We start from the raw sequence: 14,029 nt of genomic DNA, 5'->3' as shown, positions 1-14,029 counted from the left end.
AAGGCCACTAATCCCATTTTGGACATGATCATCTGAAGCTTCGCACGTCACACTGATGAAGGTGACTTCACAATAAAAGACATTTAAACGGTTTAGAATAAACTTCAGACTAGATTACTGATACGATTCAACATGCTGGGATTTTCTGGTGAATTACTACATTATTTCATGTCATTATACGACTCTTTAACTTTCCTCAATAATAATGATGTAATTAAATTATGATTTGCTTCATAATATTACTATAAAACGATGATCAACTTCAATGTTATAATAACTCACCACCTGTGAGGCCAAACAATGTGAAGAGGTCTCATCTGGTCTTCGGGGTCCTCTTCACTCACCGCTCTCTGGTCCGTCCTGGGCTCACAACTGGACTTGGGTGGATCTTGCTGCTGGTCCCCAGATGATGCAGACTCGTCACACCTGTCAGGTGTTATTACAAATCCAATCAAACACATTGAACAGCATCCGCCAACGGCTGCAAATACACATCACAGTTCGAGAATATACATCCCATAATAGACAAAAGACTTTAAATGCTGTAATGACAGATTTATTTTCTAATCGTGTGATATTTTTATAAACTCAGAATGACGTCTTTTCTCAGCTCTGATAACAAAAGACAAAACTGTTACAAACAAGTGATGAGTGCCTCCTTTGGTGTCATAATCAATAATCACAATGAGAACGGACGTCAGTGTTAAAGAGAAGCTAACATGGCTGCAGTGATGTTCACAGCCTGTAGGAGGCGCTGCAGGGATGACACTTCTTACCGGTGACTCTGAGGGGGATCCTCAGAAGTCCCTGCAGGCGGATGCAGCCTGAAAACCACAAGAACAAAGTTTAGTGAATGCCAGCTTCCAGCAGGTGCAACCATTCCCCCCCTCCCCCCTCCTCCTCGCCGGTTCCCTCCCCCCTCACCGGTTCTCCCCTCCTCAGTGCCGGTTCCTCTCCTCAGTGCCGGTTCCTCCCCCCCTCCTTGCTGGTTTCTCTCCTCAGTGCCGGTTCCTCCCCCCTCCTTGCCGGTTTCTCCCCTCAGTGCCGGTTCCTCCCCCCTCCTTGCCGGTTTCTCCCCTCAGTGCCGGTTCCTCCCCCCTCCTTGCCGGTTTCTCTCCTCAGTGCCGGTTCCTCCCCCCTCCTTGCCGGTTTCTCTCCTCAGTGCCGGTTCCTCCCCCCTCCTTGCCGGTTTCTCTCCTCAGTGCCGGTTCCTCCCCCCTCCTTGCCGGTTCCTCCCCTCAGTGCCGGTTCCTCCCCCCTCCTTGCCGGTTTCTCTCCTCAGTGCCGGTTCCTCCCCCCTCCTTGCCGGTTTCTCTCCTCAGTGCCGGTTCCTCCCCCCTCCTTGCCGGTTTCTCTCCTCAGTGCCGGTTCCTCCCCCCTCCTTGCCGGTTTCTCTCCTCAGTGCCGGTTCCTCCCCCCTCCTTGCCGGTTTCTCTCCTCAGTGCCGGTTCCTCCCCTCAGTGCCGGTTCCTCCCCCCTCCTTGCCGGTTTCTCTCCTCAGTGCCGGTTCCTCCCCCCTCCTTGCCGGTTTCTCTCCTCAGTGCCGGTTCCTCCCCCCTCCTTGCCGGTTTCTCTCCTCAGTGCCGGTTCCTCCCCCCTCCTTGCCGGTTTCTCTCCTCAGTGCCGGTTCCTCCCCCCTCCTTGCCGGTTTCTCTCCTCAGTGCCGGTTCCTCCCTCCTCCTTGCCGGTTTCTCTCCTCAGTGCCGGTTCCTCCCTCCTCCTTGGCGTTTTTTCTCCTCAGTGCCGGTTCCCTCTCCTCCTCACCAGTTCCCCCCTCCTCCTCGCCAGCCCCCCCCCTCCTGATTGGTTTGTTTTTAATGGATGGAGACATATCAGGCCATAGTCATGCGTCCTCTCCAGGAAGTGATCCGGCTCTGAGCCCTGAGGTCTCACATCGACCTAGCATCAGCCGGGTCACACTGAAGGTCTCACAGCTTGGAGGTTCCCGTCACTTTAAGGCCATCTCAGCTGTGGATCTGGATCTGGATCTGGATCTGGGGGGGGGGGGGGGTCAGTCCAGCAGGTCATTACAGCACATTAAGATCCACATTAGACCCTTTATGAGACGAGAAGTCAAGAGTGATCGCTGCCACGAGTCCACTGATGGTCACGTGACCTGAGGAGAGCCACCGGTCTTCTGCTGTTGTTCATGTAATGATGTAACGCTCAGATGGAGGCAAAGCTGTGACATCAGGAGCCACAGGATTATTTTCAGACCAGAGAGGAAGAAGCATCTGCTGTAAATCTGTAAAACCCACAAACAAAACAACGAAAACCTGCTGGTTTCATGTGCAGGTTCAGATGGGACACACAGTCATCACACTGACTGCTCTCTAATTGGCTGCGGGCTATTGGTCTCTGACCAATCAGCAGCAGTCTCTCAGAGACAGAGAAAGGTCTGGCTCGTTGTGCTACAGGAGAAAAAAGACCTCTGGCCAGTTTAAACCAATCACAGTCATCTTAGGTGGTACTAAACCGTCTACCTGAGACTTCCCGTCACTACTGAGGACTACAGCGGGTGGGATTCTGGGGTCTAGGCCCATGGTGTTGGCTGGAGGACCTAGAGGTGGGAAGGGGGTGTGTGCGGGTGTTTGGTGGTGTCTCGTGTGCCAGAATCAACCATAATTGGCTCCATATGTCTGTTTGAAGGATTTGAAGACCTGGTTCATCATGGAGCTGGTCCCAAATAGACCAGAGCAAACCGAGACCTGGTCCAACATAGACCCATGATCATAAGACCCGATACAAAAGGGACTTGAGAAAACAAGTTCCAAAATTCATGGCTTTGTGATTTAACTTCATAGACCTGCTGTGATAAAAGTGATCCCTACCAGGACCAGGACACACTTGGACCTCAGTTACTCGGAACCAAGTGGATCTGTGACAACCTCAACCAAGTTGTTGGATCTGAGATGGGCTCGAACAAAGGAACCCAAAAACAGTCAAACCTGGCCTCAAATTGAACCTGAGAAAAACCAGACCCAAACCAAAGAGGTCCCCAAGGCCAGATTCCCTAAAAGAAAGTGAAAAAAAGTTGTTCTTACCTGAACCTGACTGAAAGCTGAACGGGATTCAGATTCATATATCCAGTCTGAAAGGGAGCCAAAGACAACCTGGACTTGTGCGAGGAAGACCCGGGGAAAGACCAGAATAAAGGGCCTGAGGACACATAGTACAAGACTACGTCTTTCTTAACAGATCAGGACCAGGACATGTTGCAACAGAACCTTTTCAACCCAAATAGGCCACCCGGTCTAAGGTCCTAGATCAGATTCCAGACACAGACTGGACCCATGAAGACCTGTACCAGGTTGTAAATAAAGAAAACAGAGTCTGCAGCCATCGGTCATTCTCAGAGACCAACAAACAACTGCAACAAAACCTTGATGGGGATGAATCAGATCCTGGTCTGCAGCACCTGAGGACCAGCAGACCCCCCCCGCCGACAGCTGCACAAAGACCCAAAACAAACGGGCCTGAGCAAAGAAGAAGAAAAGAGGCAGACACCTGCTGGTCACGTGGCGTCCACATTGATCTGGTTTGACTGGGAGACAAGTCAGCATCCCGGCGTTCGGCGGTGATGGATGTGATGTCTTTGTGTCGCGCCGCAGGTTTCTGCTGGCTCAGGTCAATCACTATTAAATTACAAAAGTCCGGCACTCAAAGGCCGATTGATAGATGGAAACCACAAACATAGACCACAAAGGGTCCTCGGAGCATTCACACACCAAACTCCCTCCACAAAAGACACGGCTTGGCGTTGTTGTCTTCTTTTGGGAGGACGGACTTCGTTCTGCTCCATGAATCCACATCAATGTGGCCTTACAGGACCAGTTCACCGGGGAACTGGGTTCGAGTCCGGCCCGAGTTTAAAGAGGGAACCCGGTGGGAATCCCAGCTGAAAACGTTTAAACGTCGTAGGTGTTAGAAACCAGTTTCAATGTGTCCAATAGTTAACCACCAGTTTTAATGTGTTACTTCATTAGAGTTTAAAGCAGCCAACATCTGAACATTATCAGAGCTCGTTAGAGCTGAAACTTAATTAGATTCTCTGATTTTATGCATGTTTGATTGTTTGTATCATGTTTGCAGTTGACGGCTGGAACACATCTGAGGACTAAACACTCTGGTTTTCCCGGTTCCTGTCTTGTTCTGGTGTGACCGTCTGCTGTCTTACAGTCAATGATTGATGGAGGAAAGGATCGGCACATTGATCAATAATGAAAACGATCATCAGTCGCAGCTCTGAGCCCAGATTACTGGGTGTTTGTGCTGCAAGGAGAAGGGAACTGAAAAAGAAGACGCTTGTTTTGGTTCAGTGTCGCCCCTCTGGGCCGGTTGATGTGAACACATTAATACCCCTCCCCCCTCCCCCGCCTGTTTCTGGGAGCGTCTTCGACTTTCAAAGAGCCGGCCTGAGGACCGCGGGCGTGTGGAGGGATTGTCGGCCATGCATATCATCACTTACTTACACTCTGTGAGTTTGCTTTGGATCAAACACATTAGCATCTGAAAATGAGCCCAGAGACACTGGAGGGGACAACAAGACGCCTCGGCCTCCACACGACTGGAAGATGGAGATATTTTATATATATATATATATATATATATATATATATATATATATACATATATACATACGTGCGATAGATTGTATAGATACATAGAGTAGAGTGACATGGATCTGTACACTTATTTAAGTGTAATGTGGCGATCATTTAAAATCTCTGTATGAATTCAATTAAATCTCATTAATTGTATTATTGATAACTTCAGCCGGTGATTGAAAGTGAAAACTGAAGCATGTTGTCCATAAAGTTTATGTGATGATCATGTGACAGCTTTTATCTCATCACAGAGATCACCGTCATCCAGATCTGGACCTGGACCGTGATGGGGGTCCCCAGTAAAACCCCAGTGACCCCTGGTAGACCGACTTTCTAACGTTGATCTGAACAAACATGAAACTCAGCTGATCTGAAACACAGAGTCCAATCTATAATCAATACATTTACTGGTCCATATTCATACCGTATCAATGATCATCATCATTATTTATCATTTATTATAAGATCAATCACTTTTATTCCAGTTTAAACAGACCAGAAGCTCTGCTCCATGAAAGTATTGATCAGCTGTATTTATCAATTGATTGGTTTCAGTATTGATTCATAGTTTCTAGTGTAGAAGAAAATGCGTTACCTTACCATTCTTATATTTATCTCATACTAATATCCCTCCTCGACTGTGTAACGTTCATGTTTCTTGTAAATAAAGAAATGACAAAGTGATCAGATCTGCAAGTTCATTGTGTTCTCTGTTGAAACATTCAGTGATCAATAATCAATAGAAGAAGAGATAAAAACACAGGAACTCCTTTGAAGACACATCTGAAGTTTGTTTTTTCCTGCTCAGTAAGAATCCTGTGATCCGCCACAGACCTCAGGTCAGATCTGACAGCCCATAAGTGATCAGACTAATGGAAGGTTGTATTGATCGCTCACCGTGTCTCCTCATTTTAACGGGAACAAAACTGAACCTACATAACTTCAAAACTCTCAACATATTGATTCATCTTGGATCAGACATTCATTGGTTCCTTCACCTTCATGACGTCACTGACCTGCTGACATCAGGGAACTGGACTGGGTAGTACAGGACCACGCACTTGGGCCGGATCAGCAGGTCCAGGTCTCTGGGTCGGTGGTCCGGGATCTTCTTCATGAAGGAGGAGATGGAGGACAAAAAGGAGTCCATGTTGTAGACGGAGTTAAACACCACCACGTCTGCCACCAGGCTGCCGACACAGGAAGACCACATCAGACCAGTTAGCTCATGTAGCAACAGGTTAGCTAGTAGTACATGCAAAGGATCTAGTAGCTAGCCTGATGGTTTTATTTTATTTTGGTCCAGATTGTACGACGTTTCTTATATGACGACTTGGAGCTGATTGGCTGAATCCTCCGCTGCTTGTTTTGAGTATAAAGAGTTTTAGGCGGGTCGGTCGTTGAAGACCCCCCTGGTGTAGACCTGGTCTCTGGTTCTGTATAAAGACTTGGAGGCGGACTGTCGGATTGTACCTGAGAGGAGTGACGAGTCTTTGAGCCAATCAGAGCGTCCTAATGATCAGCTGTATTTAATGGTGCAGTAACGAGGTTAGAGACGGAGACTATCGACGTGCTGCCCTGCAGATCAACAACCATCAGTCTTGAGCTCGTTAGGCTGGACATCTGATTAATGAGGACGAGGCCCACTTCACTTCCACTCACACTCGTTCAGCCTCATGAAGACAAAGTGTTGGACTGAACCAACGCAGGACCTCCGTGTGATCCGCATCACTCATTAAAACACCAATCAATCTCACCATTACTCTCACACTCAAGCTTTGATTTCATAGTTACATTTGTTTGTGTAATAAACTTGTAACATCACATATATAACATTTATGTCAGTGAGATTTCCTTATTTAGGAGGTTTAATTCAGACAAAAAGTAGAAAACATTGAATCCACGCTGAAGAAATCACTTTGTTACTGACTGGAATGTGTCAGATTTTACATTATTAGGATCATTCATTAGAAATCATCATAAACTGATAATAAAACATGTTATTATGCTCATGAATGAATGCAGCTGTTTTTTACTTCATCAGGAATATTGCGTACCATGAAAGGACCTGGTTGTATCCGTACTGGAAGTCCCTCTCCTGAACTTTGCGGACCGGATAAACCAGCTGGTTCTCGTGGAAGTACAGGACCTTCTTCAGGCGAGCCAGATCGGGTCTGAGAGCCACCAGCTCACACAGGTTCAGGACCGAGCTGCTGAACAGGACTCTGAGGAGGAAATGTGGTGTTAATGGAAAGAACCAGAACCAGAGACTGTGTCTCCTCAGCAACCCTGAAGAGGACCACATGGAGCCACCTTGGAGGTTCAGACAGACTCGACTAGATTTGTGAAGGAAGTGACCATATTTGGACTGTGGAGGAGCTGTGAGATAGAGGTCTTTCTCAGCCGAAGTGTTCAGATGATGTCATGGAACACCAGGACCAGGTCTTCCCCTGTGGGCTATCCTGTAGTCCTGTACTTCCTAAGCTCCGATCCTTCTGATGGTAAATGGTCCTCATTTATATTTATATACACACATTCACACACCGACGACGGAGTCAACCACGCAGGGCGACAGCCAGCTCGTCAGGACCAATTAGGGTCTTGCTCAGGGACACCAGGCACTCAGCTAGGAGGAGCCGGGGATCGAACCAGCAATCTTGCGGTTGCCAGCCAACCCGCTCTACCTCCTGAGCTAATGCCCCCCATCATCTGGACCCTATGTGCACAGGGGTTCTGGATCTCCCCAAGAGACCTCGTCCCCTATCCTACCCTTCAAACCTCGACCCCCCTTTGTGAACTCGAGAGCTTTGATGTGGCTTCTCCACGAGCCGCCGCTCATCACTGCGAGCCTCTCAGACCTGGATCAGACTAATTTCCTGGAGCTGGTCTTTCTCAGTCCTGTGGTAGAAAAGTGTAACAGGAATCCCTCTGACTAAAACCAGATGAGTCTCCTCTGTTTTTACTCCGCCAAGAATAGTGTGAGAGGACTTCCAGTTCTGGGAGAGGTTCAGACCGGCAGGACTCTGAACAAATCCACGTGGACTCACAGAGGACTCATCTGATTCATTGTTTTCTTATTGTGGCTCTGAACTTAAACTGAATCTGAAGCAACTCTAACAAACATCTGAACGTCTCTCATTTTCCATTGTATTTACCGTTTGTATTTGTACGTAGTGTTTTTAGCATTCTTCATCAAATTGATAAATCCTTAACTAGTGAGGTTAGCTAGTCACAGGGTTCCTCCACCTTTTCCCAAGTCAAACTCAAGCACTTTCCAGCCTTTCAAGGTGCATTTCCATGCTTTTCCAGCCCCTTCCAGCTGTGGTAAACTCCATATTTGTACCAATCCAATGGTCAGTATTCAGTCTACTTATTATGTCACTTGTTGATCACATTAAATGAGATGTTATTGTCCTCTAAACAACCAACATGATGTTTGGAGACAGCTTTTTACAGAAGGACCACAAATGAAAGGAAAACTACAGATCCACAGAAATATAATCACCAACTATTTTCATCATCTGTTCATCATCAAAAGTCATTTTTCATAAAGAAATGTCAGAAAATGCTGTCTTCTTTTCTCTGTTATAAAACCAGAAGAGTTCAGGGACGTCTACGGCCGACTCCGGCAGGAATACGGTGAAGTTTCCACACCGGTGATGTTCCAGGTCCCGTTCATATTAACCATTATTGCTGTCGGTTTTTAAATGTGTGAAACTGAAACTGCAGAAGGAGCCGTTTGATCAACACGTGGCTCTCCGAGCTCATTTCATCAAATCGCTGACTCGTTGGAAACTACCGGAGAGGATGAGACTGCAAAAACTGGTTTGAACTGCTGAAGAAATCATTGAACCCTCACAAAAAAACAGAAAATAAAAATGAAGAATTTGTAGCGATGGATTGGAATGTAAGTTGAAGCCGGTCGTTTAATATTCAATGTAATATCCCAGGTGAAGCTGTGACGGCGTTCAGGCCCGAGACGTCTAAATTGAGGAGGAAATGAAAGGGCAGAACAGTGAAACAGAGAGTCGTGTTTGTGCTCGATGCCCTTTTCAAACATGCTGATGATGAGTAACAGTGAAACAGCATCTCTGGAGATGAAGCATCCAGATCACAGACGATGCATCAGGTCTGCTATTGACCTTTATCCCCCCCGATACGATCAGGTTTCACTCCGCAGCGTCACAAACAAATCCACCTCAATGATCGGCTCTCCAATAGAACGTTCTCCGTTAGAACTGCCGTTGTTCTGGCAGATCTACACTACACACCTGTGTGATGTCAGCTGGTAGAGTCTGTGTGATGTCAGCTGGTAGAGTCTGTGTGATGTCAGCTGGTAGAGTCCCCCCTGTGTGATGTCAGCTGGTAGAGTCTCACCTGTATGATGGACAGGTGGGGATTGTCTGGCTGAAGTGCAGCGCCGCCGTCCGGGCCCTCCAGTGCCACTTCTTGGCGGGCAGCGTGAAGGCGGTGCATCCGTGGACGTGCGTCTGCAGCAGGTCGATCAGCTGTTTGTGCGAGCCGCCGTAGAACGCCTCCACCAGCAGAACGCCGGGACCCTGAGAGCTCTGCCGAGAGACGGGTTGTTGATTTACATTTGTTCACACTGGTTTTCTTATATTGGCTTCACGGTTTTCTGTGATTCTGAGATATATATATATATATATATATATATATATATATATATATATAAAATAATTGGCCATCATTTTTGTTTTTAATTGATCCATCGGTCAGAGATGACAAAAACAAAAAAGGAATTTGCCTTGGTGTTCAGTGCACATGTCATTCCGTGTCATTTCATCAAATGCCTCCCACCTGACCATCTCAGAATGTCCTGAAAAAATCCACTGTACAAAGACACACTTGTTAATAGGACAAATCCAAAATATTAGGTCTCTACTGTCAACAGTTTTCTCATGAAACATCATTGAATGAAGGGTAGTTTAGACGGTTTTTGGCATCATGCTCTGAAAAGCCATTTTTAAACAGCAATATCTGGAAAACTATCTCACCTGTGGCCTTCAAAGTTTCTACAGTGTTTATCTGTTACTAATAGCCTCCAGACATGGAATATCAGGGGTGTAGCTCAATGATAACCTAATATGGTAGGTAGTTAAAATGTGACTTGTTGAAATGGCTGAGCTCCCATTTTTGTAGATAAAAGACTTCTATCACTTCTGCCTCTATCTCTGGTGTTAGCTTAAACATTCTACAAAATATGGTTTCTCTCAGATGATTAGTTTCACAGATATTAAGGTTCAAAAATGGAAGTAAACACATCTTTGCCCAACTTCAGAGTCATATTCCAAAAAACTGACAACATGTATCAGGTCCAAACTTACTTTTTTTGAAAGATCACAGCTTTTAATGTCTTAAACCATAAACAAACATATGATAGCATAATATTGAAGACTGTACATTTTGTCATACTTTAAGTATATAAATTACACAACCAAATCAAATAATAATATTAATTTGAGCATAAAGATTTTACATTACAGAAGAAAAGTCTCCAAAGTTTGATATTGAATAACAGTTTGTCTCTATGCTCACTATGAGGGATCACACATTTTTCATCTTTTAGATCCAATTCCTTTGTCACATTCATTAATTTGGCAGTCACTTTACGAATTGTCTAATGTACATGTCTGCTCTGTTGTGCTCATCTTTTTTGATGGCATACATGCGCCCAGTTTCTGTAGAGGGAACGTCTATCCTTGCAATTCTAGCCTGCAGTGCACATTGCCTGTCTTCTCTTCTTGGCCAGTAGAAACTCTTGGCAGGGCCATGTGGGTGCATGAACTGAACCAGTACATCTTCATCTGAAACATCTCTGATACTTCCTATCCACCATTTCTGATCATACACACAACTCACATATTGTCTCATAGTGAGCATAGAGACAAACTGTTATTCAATATAAAACTTTGGAGACTTTTCTACTGTAATGTAAAATCTTTATGCTCAAATTAAGATTATTATTTGATTTGGATGTGTAATTTATATACTTAAAGTATGACATAATGTACAGTCTTCAATATTATGCTATGTTTGTTCATGGTTTAAGACATTAAAAGCTGCTTTCAGCATGTTTAACTCACATCCAAGGACTTATTGCCTCTTCTACAACTGTGCTACAATTTAATGTTTTCGTAAGGCTAAATTTATCAGTAACATTTAGTCACATGTAAGTATTTGGTAAATGGTAAAAAACACAATTGAATTGCCCTGCTGTGATGTTTACTGGTAGGCTGTTAGGACATGCAGTACCAAAACCGGCCACAAAACCCCCACCAATATCAGGATTTTAAAAAATCACTGCGACAAATTGAGGCAAAACATCCCTCCCAATTTTTTAATATGATTTTAACAAGAATATGATCTTTAAAAAAAAGTAAGTTTGGACCTGATACGTGTTGTCAGTTTTTTGGAATATGACTCTGAAGTTGGGCAAAGATGTGTTTACTTCCATTTTTTAACCTTAATATCTGTGAAACTAATAATCTAAGAGAAACCATATTTTGTAGAATGTTTAAGCTAGCACCAGAGATAGAGGCAGAAGTGATAGAAGTCTTTTATCTGCAAAAATGGGAGCTCAGCCACTCTTCAAATGTACTACTTTATTTCAACAAGTCACATTTTAACTACCTACCATATTAGGTTATCATTGAGCTACACCCCTGATATTCCATGTCTGGAGGCTATTAGTAACAGATAAACACTGTAGAAATTTTGAAGGCCACAGGTGAGATAGTTTTCCAGATATTGCTGTTTAAAAATGGCTTTTCAGAGCATGATGCCAAAAACCGTCTAAACTACCCTTCATTCAATGATGTTTCATGAGAAAACTGTTGACAGTAGAGACCTAATATTTTGGATTTGTCCTATTAACAAGTGTGTCTTTACTTGAATTTTTTTAGGACATTCTGAGATGGTCAGGTGGGAAGATTTTCAGAAATTTGATGAAATGACACGGAATGACCCTAAAGCAAGTACTGCAGTCAAGAACATGAGTAAAAATAAATAGAACTCTATATACACATATGCACCGCAATTAAATAAAATCATATTTACAAGTAGCAATGCAAAAAGAAATCTCTGATTTTGCTGTGAACTTGATAGTTTTGTTCATCTGTCAGTAAACTGAATCTCTTAAAAAACATATCATCTTGAGAGGCAGACGGAAAACCGACTGATCGATATTTATTCACAGTACTTCTGTCCACATCCTGTTGTCATAGAAACAGAGTCAGAATCAGGATGGAAGGTTTGTTAAGAGACTAGTGGGTTTAAACTGAATCATTCATTTCATGTTTAAAATTGTGTAAATTACATCAATTACATCATTCTGTTGCACGGAGTTATTAAATGTGAGAATAAGAACTCTGAAATGATTCGCCAGACAAAAGAAACTTAATCTGCAGTTTAAGGGAACTCTTTACTTTTTCTTTGACAGAAAACTGAATTTGAACGGTTTTCAGCATTTTAAACTGATGGTTTGTAACCTGGGCTCCAAGAAACACGCATGCTCACCAGATTCACACAATAACGTGGGATTTATAATAGTTGTACGTTTTAATGTGCAAGCAAACCAAAGAAAAGAGACACTGAAAGACAGCCGAGGCAGAGCTCATCTTTCTGGATGCAAATGGAAAACTATTGTTGCAGAAAGTTAACTGTGCAGCAACAAACCACAGTGAATGAGAATAACCCAACGTGTCCTGATAGAGGAGAGTCCATTATGCTGCCGGGAGGAAGTGGACATCTTTCTGTCCTTCCCTTGAATCCCCTCCCAGTGATTTCCAGTCGGCTCTCCATTTACTGCCCACAATGGGAGCTAATGCAGCTGCAGCACTCAGCAGCGCCCGCAGACGCCCAATCAGTCGATATCTGCTGTAATGCTGCTCTATCAGGGGGAGGAAATGAGGCCGCCGCCTCGCACAGGTTCAGTGTGCAAACGTGTCAAAAACACAATCCGATTAGAAACACAAGCATGAGGTCCCCCATTGTGTTAAAACGGGCCAATCTTTTTCCTGAATGCTGCCAAAATGTGGAGTATGGAAATGCGAGGGTCAATCTCTGGCTGATTCCTGACCTTTAATATGAAGACGCATGGATGGACCAGGGTCGGGGACAGGGTCAGGGACAGACCAGCCGGGGTCAGGGACAGACCAGCCGGGGTGAGGGACGGACAGACCAGGGTCAGGGACAGATAGACCGGGGTCAGGGACAGATAGACCGGGGTCAGGGATGGACGGCTGGGGTCAGGGACAGGGTCAGGGACAGATAGACCGGGGTTAGGGATGGACGGCCGGGGTCAGGGACGGACCGGCCAGGGTCAGGGACGGACCGACCGGGGTCAGGGATGGGGTTAGGGATGGACCGGCCGGGTCAGGGACAGACCGGGGTAAGGGACGGACCGGCCAGGGTCAGGGACAGACAGACCGGGGTCAGGGACGGACCGGGGTCAGGAGAGAAAGGGGGGGGGGCATTAAATAATAATACACACGGAGCCCAGCAGCAACATGAAGATGAAGGTGGAGACTCGAAGAGAATTGTTGATGACAGATGAAACCTGACGAAGAGGAAAGTCGAGAAGGAACTCGGAACGATGAAAGTAGTCGGAGGAACGATGGCAGGAAACTAAAAAGGTGAAAACAGAAAGCGTCCAGTCAAGTCTCAAGTGGAACCAAACAGTTGGTGTGCCTGCAGATGTGAAGTGGATCACTGAAGATCAGGTGGGGGGATTCCAGGCTGCCAGACTCATCTCACCTCGGCAGCTTCCCTCGCCCACTGCCACCGCCATGGAAGGGTTAATGTCAGACTTCCTCCCAGCAGGGGATCCCCCTCTGTAGACCGCCACGGCTCAAAACCAGCTGAGTCACAACTGGAAAGGTTTTTATGCTTCTTCATGTCTGACAATGGCGTGGCACGGCGATGTGAAGCTGTGGGCGGAGCAGGAATCACCGCTGCATCCTACATGACATCATCGGTGAGTGACGATGCTTCAACCTCATGTTGGAAAACCACAAGCAGCACTTCATGTTTGCATCCACGCTTCTTCTTCTCTGATTCTCCGGTTGCTCGAACCGTCACCCAGACCACCACACGGGAGTCCTCCAGGTCCTCCATCCTCTAAACCACATCGTTGACGTTATGCAAGGAGGACCTTCACCCAGACCACCACACGGAAGTCCTCCAGGTCCTCCATCCTCTAAACCACATCGTTGACGTTATGTAAGGAGGACCTTCACCCAGACCACCACACGGAGTCCTCCAGGTCCTCCATCCTCTAAACCACATCGTTATGCAAGGAGGACCTTCACCCAGACCACCACACGGTAGTCCTCCAGGTCCTGTATCCTCTAAACCACATCGTTATGTAAGGAGGACCTTCACCCAGACCACCACACGGGAGT

The 14,029-nt window shown here is 45.7% G+C and overlaps 1 protein-coding gene across 1 annotated transcript in view; it reads right to left on the bottom strand.

The window, feature by feature from the left end:
• Positions 1–14,029, bottom strand: part of gtdc1 (glycosyltransferase-like domain containing 1) — a 28,121-nt gene that overhangs the window by 10,235 nt on the left and 3,857 nt on the right. The window contains exons 2-6 of the mRNA XM_084022766.1: positions 8,985–9,175; positions 6,665–6,832; positions 5,624–5,797; positions 777–824; positions 283–426 (exon numbers count right to left, since the gene is read on the bottom strand). Of these exons, the coding sequence (XP_083878892.1) occupies positions 283–426; positions 777–824; positions 5,624–5,797; positions 6,665–6,832; positions 8,985–9,175 (725 nt within the window). The remainder of the gene's footprint in view (positions 1–282; positions 427–776; positions 825–5,623; positions 5,798–6,664; positions 6,833–8,984; positions 9,176–14,029) is intronic.

The sequence above is a fragment of the Eutrigla gurnardus genome (genome assembly GCF_963514095.1).
Source record: "Eutrigla gurnardus genome assembly, chromosome: 12".
Taxonomy (NCBI): Eukaryota; Metazoa; Chordata; class Actinopteri; order Perciformes; family Triglidae; genus Eutrigla; species Eutrigla gurnardus.
Note: the sequence above shows the minus strand (reverse complement) of the source record. Positions and strands in the feature narration are given on the sequence as shown.